A 13,564-nucleotide genomic window follows, 5' to 3' on the forward strand; every position below is an offset into this window, starting at 1 on the left:
TTTTTCAAGTCAAACTCAAGTAACTTGAAAATACATCCTACATCCTAGTTTCAAAATCTTTTTATTTATCACCATTATGTCAAAAAGAAAAAAAAGCAAGCCTTCGATAAGTTTTTTATAATTTTATTGTATAAAATGACTAATAAATTAAATATTTAGCATATTCATATATCCAACAAATTAAATAAGATTCATATGGTACTATTTGAATGGTTAGCAGATAAATGGACTCGGATAACAAATAAAATAAGTCGTTCCGAATATTTAAAAAATTACAAATATCCGAGCCGCTGTTATTCTTAAATAACTCAAAGAATTTGAGCCTACATACACAAAAAGGGTATTATATATAAGTTAATCATGAATCACTAAACTCTTTAATTAGGCCCCTGTTGTAGTTGCAGTCGCAGTTGCAGTTGCAGATACATTGATACTGTGTTTATATTTAAGGTAAGCTTTGATGAAGGCATCCAATTCACCATCCATCACCGATACAATATCCGAAGTCTCGAACCCAGTTCGAACATCTTTCACTAGTTTGTAAGGATGGAATACATAGTTTCGTATCTGCTGCCCCCACTCGGCCTTCACTGCATCTCCCCTTATTTGCTTGATTTCAGATGCACGTTGCTCCTCGGCTATCACTAATAACTTGGCTTTTAATCTGCTAAGAGCCTTGATCTTGTTTGCTAGCTGCGACCTCTCTTCTGCAATATGCGTAACATTTGTTTCAATGATAAATGCTGCTTTTCAAATAAACTGCTTTTGACGGTAAAAAATCATAACGATCCTGATAAATCTTTGAACAAACTGAAACTAGAAGAGCAATGAGGTGAAAAACCTGTGCAACGAACGGTAACACCAGTCGGGATGTGAGTAATCCGAACGGCGGTTTCAACTTTGTTCACATTCTGACCTCCTTTCCCTCCTGCCCTTGAAAATGAAATTTCAAGGTCTTCCTCAGGTAATTCAACGTCTACCGACTCTTCGGGGAGAAGAGGCATTACTTCAACACCAGAAAAGCTTGTCTGTATATAATCCAACGTAAGAAAATAAACGGAGGCAAGGGTTCGATGTGAATGATAAAAGATTCAACAACAACCTGATTTCTGAACCAAAGGTCTCTACGAGGTTATCGGAAGACAAAGATTTTTTTCTCAAAGGAAAAAGAAAAGAGAGGGTTCTGTTTGGCAAGAGGATACCAGTCAAACTGGTATGAAATAGCATAGCTTTTCTTGAAAGAATTCACGGAAAGCGTATTGAACTTCCATCAACCGAGGGAAAAAAAAAACTTCCATCACGCATGCAACAAGTCTTTCAGGCAAAGTATCAAAACAACCATCTCATGGCAGCTATTACTGTGTACATGATCTTCCTAGTGCAACAAATCCACTCACAGTATGGATGCTTAGAAGCAAAATGCAAACAAGTAAAAGATGCAGGAAAATTAACCACTTATTATAGAAATTTCGAAGCAATAACGGATGTTGGTCATTGAGATCATCTAATTATTGGATAAGAATGGTTAAAAACAATTACCACAAAAGAAGAGGATGAGTCTTTTCTAAACAATCAACAAAGCATAACAGAAGTTACCTGACGAAGACCTTTAGCATTGAAAGGAGACTGTCGTACTATACGATGAGTTCCTTTCTCTCCAGATAGATAGCCATAAGCAAATCTGCCTTCAACTTCAATTGTGGCCGATTTAATCCCAGCTTCCTCTCCCAATGACTTTTCAACAACCCTTGTCTTATATTTCTGTTTCTCTCCCCATCTCGTGTACATCCTGAGAAGCATGTCAGCCCAGTCCTGTTGGAAAGGATCAATATTTTTACTCAACAAAAGTAAACAGAGATAAAGCTTAGTGGTACATCAGGCCCCATGATAAAAAATTAACTTCAGGGATCCACAATTAAGTCCTCATACTCGCTGATTGTCGTGAATCTGAATATGGATGAATATAAACCCTCTGAATTTGAATTAAAAGAATTTAAGTTGAATATTAGCAGCAGTTTCATGTTGTGGGATGTGTCTATGGTTGATGCTTTGATTTAGAAGAACTAGATTAAACCCCAATATCTGAAACATTTGTACTGTTTATACCAGCTGTAGGGCCCATAATAGAAGTCTTTTTATATAGTAAAATGCTTATAGCTGAAATGCTGATAAATCCCACACCATTTTAGGATAGGTTTCTTGGCTTGGCACCTTATCAAGATAGGGCCAGTTCACCCTGTGCAAATCAGTCTCTAAACAGGAGACTAAAATGGTCCTAGAGGCAATGTAAATTGTTCCCTTGTTCCTTGTTCCTTGTTCATGTCTGTTATTCACTGTTTTTCATTTTTTCTAAGTTAAATTCTGTTATTAATCCCTGTACTTAGTAAAAGTTGTGGATTTAATCCCTATATTTTTATTTGGTCATTTTAATCCCTGTACTTTCCAAATCTTAGAATTTCAGTCCTCACTAAACAAAAATTGTTAAATTCATTCAATAAAGTTCTACTGTTTCCAAAATCTGATATGCCTAACATATTATCATATGTGTAATGTTATGTCAACTTATTACTCTCTAAAATTCCAGTTAATGGATTATTGACTGTCATTTGCATTAAGACTGAAATTTCAAATTTTGAAAAGTATAGGGAGTTAGAATGATCCAATTGGGGAAAATGGACTAAATCTACAACGGTACACATAGTACAGGACTAGTAATTAAATTTAACCAAATGGATTTAACTGCTACTATTTGGGCCAAGAGTAAAATTTCAAATTTTGAAACATACAAGGACTAAAATTTACCAATCCGAAAAGTACAGAGACTAAATCCACAACTTTTGCAAACTACAGGGACTAATAGCAGAATTTAACTCTAAAAGTGTTAAGTAGTGTTATCCTCCATCTCTTTGTTTCAGATTTATTTTGTCCTTACACTTAAGCAGGGATTATATATGGAAGTTACCATAAATTAATTATCATCTTTTTTACTGATTATATATGGTATAATTTTCAAATTTGATAGAACTAAAAGAGGCTAACGATACAGCCCCCCGACATTTAACAAAATTTGAATGGAGAACATCATTGTTTTATTGGACAAGAAAATAGTAACATAAATCATTCATGCTGTATCAAATATATTACCTGTGCATCAGTGCCTCCAGCACCAGCAGCTATAGAGATGACTGCACCTTCTTTGTCATATGGACCAGAAAGAAGTTGAGTCAACTCGAATCTGTCCAATGCCTTATTTAGATCTTTAATCACATTGACAGCCTCTTCTAGAAGTGCAGCATCTATGGAGTCCATCTCCTCTGTTAGATTAACTATAGTTTCAGCATCTTCAACCTGCATCCAATGTATGATATGAAGTACACTATATAAACAAAACATATTAAGGAAGTAGTACTTTCCCAAGTTCCAGTATAGCACATTTTCATCAAAATCTTAATTAGGATAAGTATCAGCTATAAATTTTAGGCATGATGACTTATTTGGTTCTTCAACTTTACCAAAAAAAAAGTCATTTTAGCCCTCCATTTAATTTTTTGCCAGTTAACGTCTGTTAACTTTGCTAATGTGGCATACACGTGATTTAAAAAATAAAAAAATAGAAATTAAAAATTATTAAAATTATTAAAATTATTAAAAAGGTATAAAAATATTTTTCCAATTTTTTTTAAAATTAATTAATTGCTAATGGGGATTACACGTGAACCGCCAGCAAAGTTATCAGAAGTTAATTTTTCCATCCATTTTTGGGTAATTTCACAAACAATACAAGTTCAAAAGCTAAAAGAAGCGAAAATTTAAATGGAGGGCTAAAAATTGACTTTTTTGTAAAGTTGGAGAGCCAAATAGGTCCTTATGCCTAAATTTTAACAACTACATGTCTATACAAGTCAAAATGTAAAAGGGAAAATTCATTCTGTCAAATGCTCTTAACAAGAAATTCATACCTTCGTTTTAAATTCATTGAGTAAATTTATTTTGTCTTTGACATCAGTCAGTGCCAAAAGAGTTTCTTGAGCTTTGGCACGATCATCCCAAAATGAGCTATCAGCTGTTTTTGATTCCAGAACCACGAGTTCCTTTTCTAATTGCTGCATACCAGCAGATGTTCTAATTTCATTAACGCGTTCTGAGGCCATTTCAACATCTTTCCTTAGAGCATAAAAATCTGTCAAAATTATTGTGATAATTCAGTGATGCTATCAGCAATATTTATAATGTGCAAATCCAACTTGCATCACATCCAAAGGTAAAAGCAGGACCTTCAGTAGGGGGTCATAAAAGGCTAATCAACACTCTCGATTGTATCAGGAAAAAATTTTTATCAGCTTGAAATTTTCTTCAAACTTTCATCATTACTTTTATACATTTTAACGATAACATCTACAATCTCTTTATCAAAATAAAATGGCACGGATCATCTTAAAGATACCGGATGAGACTGCAATTGAAAAGGAAGTAGCATAAGAAAAAGCAAGTTGAAAGCCAAGTTGAAGAAAGAGAGCATGAAGTTTTAGTCCTGAAAGGACAAATATTGCACATTAAATCCTAATCCAGCAAAAATTGCTTGAGCTTATTAGAAAATCCAACTGTTTTTATCTCTTCATTAAGGGCAAGTGATAGGAAATAAAAATTCAACAAGGAAGGAGCCAAAGATCATATAAAATAGTGACCTTAAATAGTTATACCAAAACTAACATTTTCTTTTCCAGAGGGCCGTATGCTAATCAGCTTGTAGAGGGTAAGAGCACCATGGAGGTCCCTGTAGATATTGTATTTTGCCCCTCTACTAAAAAAGGACAAAATAGTCTTTGTATATTAGATCAAAGAGCAAACTAGTCCTATTAAAAATTTCATCCATTGCTATTGTTGAAAACTGGTCCATGACCGTCAGCATGAGGTACACGTGGCACACCACGTGGCACCATTTGGTTATTTTGTTAGCCATGCCAGGGACTAATTTACTCATTTTTTTTAGTAGAGAGGGTAAAATGCACTCCAACGCTAGTACAAGGGCCTCAATGGTACTTTTACCGCTTGTAGAGCCATTTGAAAAATGGCAAACTCTAAATCCTTAGCTGACAAGCAACCATATGGCTCCTTATTAAGTCACATATTCAGGAGCAAGATATAAGAGGAAGGTTTAATTCCTTTATTAGTATTTGCAAACCAGAGATTCTACAATTTCCATTAGAATGGCTATCTTTGAAACTTCATCTACATTGAAAACTGCAGCTTTTGCAGTGGTTACAATGACCAGTGGCGGAGCCGGGGGGGCTGGCAGAGGCCCCGGCCCCCCCTAAAATAGAAAATTTTCCATTTAGGACCTTTTATAATTTATAAAATTTTAAATTAGTAAAGGCAAAATTGTACTTTGGCCCCAAAAATGATAAAAATGTGATTTAATCCTTTAAAAATTATAAAGACATATACTATTAAAATGATGAAATTGCATACAATTTAATTCTGCCCCCCCCCAAAAAAAAAAATTCTGGCTCCGCCACTGACTAATCACTATAAAACCAAAGAAGAACCTCAACATCTTCTCAATCATACATGTTAGATTTACAAATCCTTTATAAGAAACTTAATACATTAAGCATAAAATAAGATTAAATGAGCAAAACTCAAACTGGTTCTCGCTATTTTAAGCAAGAAGATGACCATTGTTTCCTGGGATATAATAAACAGCCATTTGAATAACATTACTGGCCTAGTACAACATCTTATAAAACATCAAAATTTTCAGCCCCAAATATATGAATTGGAATTTAGTAAGCTATACAGCATACCTTGCATTACCCATTCTCTTGTACTGGTTTCTACTCCTTCACTCAATTGGCTATCCGAAGTTGCATATGTAACTGAGTTAATAATCCATACGTTAAAAACAAAAAACAAACATGTAAGCTAAAATATCAAACTTTCTAATATGCTAAAAGAAAACATAGTAACCAACAGATGCGGTAGTAGCACATTGCACTCATAAGAAGAGAAATCGGGTCAGGAGGGGCAACAAGAAGCCGAAAGATTAGTCTTTATGTACAGTAAAAACATATACGAAGGATATCTTGGTTATGAAAGAGGGAAAAAATAGAAAACATAGTAATTTTAATATGCTTTCAAAATAAATTAAAAGAGCTCAGACACACAGTATGAAGGACATAAAACCCACAAATTTTTTTCTCACCAAAAAATCCAAGAAACATATAGGATAATTCGTTTTCTGTGGCCACCATAAGAAGTTGGAGTTAAGTTACCAGAAGAATTGCAAAAGAATCATTAACACGCAACAACAACGAAATGAAATCCGCAATTTTTTCTTAGCAGAAAGTCGAAGAGAACATATTGAAACCTGAACGTCTTTGTAGCCAAAAAGAGTTGGATTAAGAGATTAACTTACCAGAAGAAGTGAAACGGGGAGGAGGGGAAGAGAGAATTGCAGAAAAAGGAAATGAAGTGGTCGTGAAATGAGTCAGTGATAGCAAAAATGGAGCTTTGTTGACGTTCGACAAATAGAATGGATTTGCGGGTTTTAGAATGGTGGATGAGCTTAAAAGAGGGTTTAAAATGGCTTCCATTTTCGGGTTATGGAGGAAAATAGAATTTAGCGGTGGAATGTCATCACTTGCTTTGTTTCAATGGTGGCATGTTGGAATCGCAAATGGATAGAGAAAGAAAGGGAGCAAGAGCAACCCTGTAAGCTCCATAACGGTAAAAGGCCGGTTTCCGGTTGCTTCTAATTAGCTTCTTCTTTTTTTTTGGTGTAGAGTTAAGCAAAAATAAGTTTTACTGGAATGATGGACTAGCTGTAGGTTGAGTTGTTTGGGTGGATGGGCGGAAAATGCTTTCAGTAAAAATATAATTTCGAAAAATAAATTTTGATAAAAAAATAAAATTGTTTAAAAAATGGCTAAGCCTCACTTAAGGTAATTTGCTCGGGTCAAGCTTGAAATTTTAATAAAAAACTCTGATTTTTTTGTTTTCCCATTTTTTACTATTTTATTATTTTATTGTTAATTATATTATTATTTTAGAGATATTTACTTGTTAAATTGTATTTATCTGAATATTATTTAAGTATAAAGACTTTTTTAATTTATTCGTAATTTATTGAGAAATATTTATTTTAATATTTTAATAGATTTAGTGTATTAAATTTTTAAATAATTTTATATAAAATGTAATATTAAAAAATAATAATGGTGGATTGGACCTGAATTTTAGGCCTATTTTTAATTTTTAAGTTAGGCCCAATCCTAGTAATTGGGCCTAAATTTTTATTAAAGATTAATCCGAATCCCGCCCGATCTATAAACAACTTTAATTTTAAGGGTTAATAAATTTTAATCAAACTTTAAAAGATAAAAATAAGTATTTTTCAAATTAGAGCGATCAAATAAATTTTTATCTAATATTTTATCTTTTCATATTTTTATACTATTTTTAAATAAAATAGCATCACTTCACCTATATTTATCATTAAACAAATTTCAAGGATTTTATATAAATTTAATATATCAATTTGTTTGATTTAAGATTTAATATTCAAATATTTGGTTTAAAATTAAAGTTAAATTGATAACGTATATTCAAATTCAACATAAAACAATTATCACTTAATAGTGATGCCTAATGTTTGAGAACTAAAATGATGCGATTGATTGAACTAGAATTAGTGGTTTGACCATTGATCCGATTCTTACAACATTGGTGTTATCAATTGAATTTTAATTTTAAACTAGAGAAATATAAATATTAAATCTTTAAAAGTAAAATTAAAAATATTAAATTCTAAAATGGAGAATTTGACCAAATAAAAAATAGTGAAAGTACTTGACAGGTCCCTCTATTATAGAGACATTATCAAATTAATCCCTCCATTATTAAATGGATTAATTTAGTCATTGAACTATTAAATTTTTCAAAATAAAGCTAAATTTCAATAAAGTTAACCTTCACTATTTGAATAACCTTATTTATTATTTAACGAATTAATATTTTGAAAACTTTTTTCTACAAATGAAATCTTTTGTTCAAAGTTTAACTGCAAAAGAAAAGAAAAAAAAACCAAATTGTAACATTTTTTAAACAACCATTACAATTTGATATTAATAGATTCTTTATAATAGTACATGAATTAAATTGATATGTTTAATAATAAAGGAACTAATTTGACCTGAACTCTACAATAGAGGGAGTTAGCAAGAAATTTTACCAAACAAAAACCATTGAATCAAAGGAATAATGCAATGAAATTTTAGAATACACCCTCTACAGCTTCATGTTTGTGTTAGCAGATCTTTGCTTGCTTGGATGACGTGCCTTCCAAGTTAATCCAATTGACTTCACTTGATAAAATAAATAGAAAATTTAACCCTAATTGATTCTATTAGTTGAGTATTCATTCAAGGTTTTTTAATAGTAGTATAATTTTACGTATTTTAATAGAAAATAATAAGAATAGAATTTGAATTTTTCATGCAATTTACGAGGCTAAAATATTGTACGAGTTCTTAAATTAATTATATTTGAAATTTAGTATTTCTATTATTATTTTAAGAATTTAGTCCTATAATTTTTAGATTTTAAAATTCAAGTTTAATTATATATGCCTTTCAGTTAAATTCATCGGTGTCATGTTTTGAAATAAATGAAATACGTATTAAATTCATCGTGTCATGTTTTGAAATAAATGAAATACGTATTAGTAGCTATGTAATAAAAAATCAACATCATAATGAACTTAAATTTATCGAAAAACATTAATGGTGTATACAATTGAATCTTAATTTTGAAATCTAAAAAGTAATGAGACTAAATTCCTTAAATAAAAAGGCATAATGATAAAATTAACCTCAATGTTTACATCTCTTGTCAAATTGACCCTTATTCTTTTTTGAACTAAATTTGGTTCTCAATCTTCTAAAGACAAGAAAAGTGGAATTGCTTTATTTTTAACCAAAATATTGACTAAAACGTTAAATTTTTAAATATGTCTGTAAGACCAAATTTATGCCCGGGCCCAAAGCTCACAAACCCAAACCCAAAAACACTACACAGCCCAATTAATTTATGCCATGACCCAATACAAGAAACATAGGCCCCAAAATAAACCCAAACAAGGCCCAAACAAACAGAAACCCAAGGCTGTTGCTTGAGCCCTCGCGCCACACGCCTCTCACCAGCGTCCCACTCCGCCATGCCTCACGATTCCGAGGTTTTCGCAACTATACCTACAACAGAAAACAACAAGAAGCACAGTAACAAAAGGAGACTTGTTTTTTTTCGGTTTATTTCCTTAGGCTATAAAAGCCATACGAAAAGCTGTAAAAGGGGATTTTTTTTTTGAAAATCAGAAAAATATGAAAATCTTTGAGTGTAATTTTCGTTCAAACAAATAGAAACAAGATGATGATAGTTTTTTCCCTCTATTTTTTTAGTTTAGTGTTACGAATCTTTTTTCTTTACTCTTTTACTTTAAAAAATAAAACAAAGACTCAAAGGGGAAATCGGGGGGCCTTACCTGTTCTCCGGCCGCCGTTGCAGTGTGTGCGTGGAGAGAGGGTCACGATGATGGGCACTTATTGCGCCTTAGCAGAAGGAGAGGGGCTGAGACCTTTTGTTTTCCTTTGATTGCAGCAAATTGCTTTGGGGGCAATGGGTTTCTTGTTTGGGCCCACGCGTTTTGCCCTTAAAGGGTTAATTTGCGCACTAAATCCCCGTGCATTTTCTTGCTGCCCAAATTTGCTTCACTTTTGTTTTTGAATTTCGCCCATTAATTTTATGCAGTTTTTAATTTGGTCCATATTAAATGTTAGGTTCAGGAATTTGGGTAAATTCCATTTTTAAGCCCCCTTGTTTCACGCGCGCTCCAATGTGGTCCTCCCTTCCCCTTTTATTTATGTTTTACCCCAAAACTCCCGTTTTGATTCCAATTAAGCCCTATTTTGTGTATTTTAGACACTTTTATCACAAAATTAATTTTTTTTGGTATTATTATTAATCTATTATTACTATTTTATTTTTTTACTATCATTTTTTAGTTATTTTCCTATTATTTATTATATTATTTTTTACACTATTATTTATTAGACTTATTATATCATTTTCATTATTTTTTTTCACATTATTATATTATTTATTTATTTATATATTTGTTATATGCTTCATATATATATATTTTTAAAGTAAAACTAATTATTTTATGTATAAATTGTCATTATATTTATTTCATTATTTGTTATATTATTTTTGTTTTTACTAATAATCATTTTTCTGTATTATTTATGTTTTTTTATATATATATTTTATTAAAATTTAATAATTTTAAATATAGTTTATTATACTTATTATATTTTTTTTTTACCGTTTACTACTATTATTATACTATTATTATTTATAATTTTTATATGTATATATTTTTGGCGAAAGGTTTTTTTCAATATAATTATTAATAGACTTACTATATTATTTTTATTATTTTTATATACCATAGTTTTTTATCGAATATTTTTTATACTAAATTATTATTATTTATTATTTTCACTTTCACTAATTTAGCATTGTTATTTTAACTTTACTATTATCACTATATATATACATCATCATTCGACATATTATTTTCAATTCTATTATACATTTTCGTATCGTTAATGTCTTTATTGCTATGTTTGTTATGTTATTATTGTTGAGCCCAATTTATGCCCAGGCCCACACATATACAAAATTAAATAAAAAAATTGAACCCAAATATAAAAATACCTATTAAAACCCAATACAAAACAGACCCAAAGCCCAACAGATTACCCAAAACCTAACCCACATCTCTCAACCCAATACACAAAACATAAAACCAACCCAAAACCCCAGCAGCAGAAGGAAATCGGCGCCGCAAGCTTCGAGTCCAAGCAGCGTCGACGCGCCAAGCTTCGAATCGTCGCTACTCCATGCCACGCCCCACGCCTCGAGATATCTGCAAGGGCAAACAACAGTAGAAGATTTTCATTTTATTTCTAGGCTATAAAAAGCCATTGAAAACACTGTAAAAGGGGGGATTTTTTTTTGGAAATAAAGAGAAATTACGGAGAGATATAGCAGATTTTTTGAGTAATATTTTAGTACGACCCAATAGAAACAAAGGTGATTATGAATTTTTATTCTTTTTCGAGTTTTAATCCTCAACCCCTTGTTACGAATTTGCTTTTTTTTTTCCTTTTTTCCTATATTAAAACAAAGTTTTAAAAAATAACAATAAAAAAGGATTGTAAGAGGGCCTTACAGCTCTCTTGCCACCCATGTGTGCATTTGGGGAAGGTGGAGCTCATGACGATGGGCGATCTATGCCCTATGAAGGAAAAGGGAAAACCCTCTTTCTCCCTCTGATTTCGGCTCAAACGAGCCACAAACAAAATAATAAGGTTTTGGGATATTTGATCCCATGGAAACGGCACCGTTTGAGGTGGGTTGACCCATGCCTTTTTTGCCCTCATGGGTAAATTCTGCGTTTGATTCCCCACTTCTCTTTTATTGCAGTTTTGGCCCCAAAAATCCCTTTTTATTTTCAATTACGCCCTATTTCAATTATTTTAGCCACTTCTATCATAAAATTAATTATTTTTAGTTTTTATTTTATTATTACTATTTTATTATATTCTACGATTAATTGTAGTATTATTTTTTCCTTTTATCCTATTATTTGTTATACTATTTTTATTATACCACTATTTTATTATTTTTATTACATTACGTTTGTTTTACTATTTTTTACTATTTATTTTAAATGATTATATTATTATTATTAATCTTTTATATATTTTATTAAAAGTTAACTATTTTAAATATAGTTCGTTATACCCTTTTTATTATTCCTACTGTTTACTATTACCTTTTTCTATTATTACTTGTACTATTATATATATATATATATATTCGTTCTCCCTTTAAGTGTAATTATTAATAGTCTTATCATGTTATAATATTTTTTCTATTATTTGTTAAAATTACCACCGCTATTATTACCATTTTTTTATAGTATATTATTATTGTTATTTGTCTTAATGTAGTATGGTTTTTTAATTTTACTTTTATCATTGTGTTTAATATCATCATTAACATGTTATTTTTATTCCCATTATATATTTTTATATCATTAATATCATTATTGCTATGTTTATTATGTTATCTTTTTTACTATGGTCTTGATTATTATTATTAATTCTCCTTACGATTATTATGTTTTAGGTGTTAATACATGCACTATCAAGTTTATTATTATATTGTTATTTCTTATGTTGCATACTATCATGTTCCTTAAATTTTTAAATTACCCAAATCCGTTCATTCAATGATTTATTTTCAATCATTTTTAAAATAATGACAATGTTCGGTATTTAAAGAATTCAGAGAATCGTGCCCTAACATACTGGGTTTCGCTTTCTTTGTTTGTTTTGAATATCAGAATATCCCTTTATCGGTTCACTCTCAAAAATTTTCAAAACGAAGGCAATGTTTGGTATTTAAAGAATTCAAAGAATCGTGCCTTAACGTACTAGGTTTCGTTTTCTTTATTCGTTTTAAGTATTCGAATATCCTCTTAAAACTAAAACACACGTTTTAAAGGCAATATCACATTTGAGGGTCAAAAATGTTGTGTCATAACGTACTGGATGTAATGTTTTACCTCAATGTGAGATGGTCTTTAATACACATTTTGATTTACCTAAATGTTTTAAAAGCCAATAAAATGAGGATCGTATTTTGAACCCTGTCTAAATCTTTAGTTTTCGACATTTAAGACACTAATTAGTCGATTAAGTACCAATTTTGGGCGTGTCGAGGGTGCTAATCCTTCCTCGTACGTAAGAACTCGTTTTCTTAAAATTCGTGGACCAAAATGTTTTATAAGGTGGTCCAATTACACCTCAAAAAAGGATTGGTGGCGACTTCCAACTTTCGTTTTCAAAAGTTGATTCCCGTTTTCAAAAAGATGGTTTCGACAATTATATTTATTACTATTGTTATAATTATTGTTGATTTTCCTTATATTCACTATATTCTAGGTATTAATATATACACTGTCAAGTTTATTATTATACTGCTATTTTCATATTGCATGTTATCATTTTTTTGTTAAGTTTCAACCGCCCCAAATTCATTTTTATTCAAAGATTTATCCTCGATTGTTTTCAAAATAAAGGCAATATTCGATATTTAGGATCTTCGGGAGGATTGTGCCCCAACTTACTGGGTTCCAATTTTCCTCGTTGAACCTAAATAATCGAGTATCCTTCTTAAATCTAATTGTATGAGGTTCAAATAAAAACCTATTCTTGAAATTCGGGACGTTGCACCCTAACTTACTGGGTGTGGCATCGCGTTATATTGAGGATAGTGATTTCCAAAATCAAGGCAACCTTCGGTATTTGGGAGTTCTGAGAGATTGAGCTCTAACTTACTGAGTTCTAATTTTTCATGAGTCCCGGAGGACCGAATATCCTTCTCTTGAACCTTCATATATGAATTTTAAAAATCGAAGACCAACTTAGTCCCG

The 13,564-nt window shown here is 31.1% G+C and overlaps 1 protein-coding gene and 1 long non-coding RNA gene across 2 annotated transcripts; both read right to left on the reverse strand.

Moving 5' to 3' along the window:
• Positions 1-147: 147 nt before the first annotated feature.
• On the reverse strand, positions 148-6,751 carry LOC108467679 (peptide chain release factor PrfB1, chloroplastic). The gene is made up of 7 exons (XM_017768412.2): positions 6,416-6,751; positions 5,805-5,876; positions 3,960-4,180; positions 3,145-3,348; positions 1,597-1,812; positions 842-1,028; positions 148-707 (listed from the first exon to the last, which is right to left on the reverse strand). The coding sequence occupies exons 1-7, from the start codon at positions 6,591-6,593 to the stop codon at positions 382-384; spliced, it is 1,404 nt and encodes a 467-aa protein (XP_017623901.1). The 5' UTR covers positions 6,594-6,751; the 3' UTR covers positions 148-381.
• A 2,083-nt stretch (positions 6,752-8,834) lies between these two features.
• On the reverse strand, positions 8,835-9,655 carry LOC108469492 (uncharacterized). The gene is made up of 2 exons (XR_001869113.2): positions 9,539-9,655; positions 8,835-9,248 (listed from the first exon to the last, which is right to left on the reverse strand). It is a non-coding gene; the product is annotated as an uncharacterized LOC108469492 (long non-coding RNA).
• Between the last annotated feature and the right edge of the window lie 3,909 nt (positions 9,656-13,564).

Source organism: Gossypium arboreum, chromosome 8 (assembly GCF_025698485.1).
Source record: "Gossypium arboreum isolate Shixiya-1 chromosome 8, ASM2569848v2, whole genome shotgun sequence".
Classification (NCBI taxonomy): Eukaryota; Viridiplantae; Streptophyta; class Magnoliopsida; order Malvales; family Malvaceae; genus Gossypium; species Gossypium arboreum.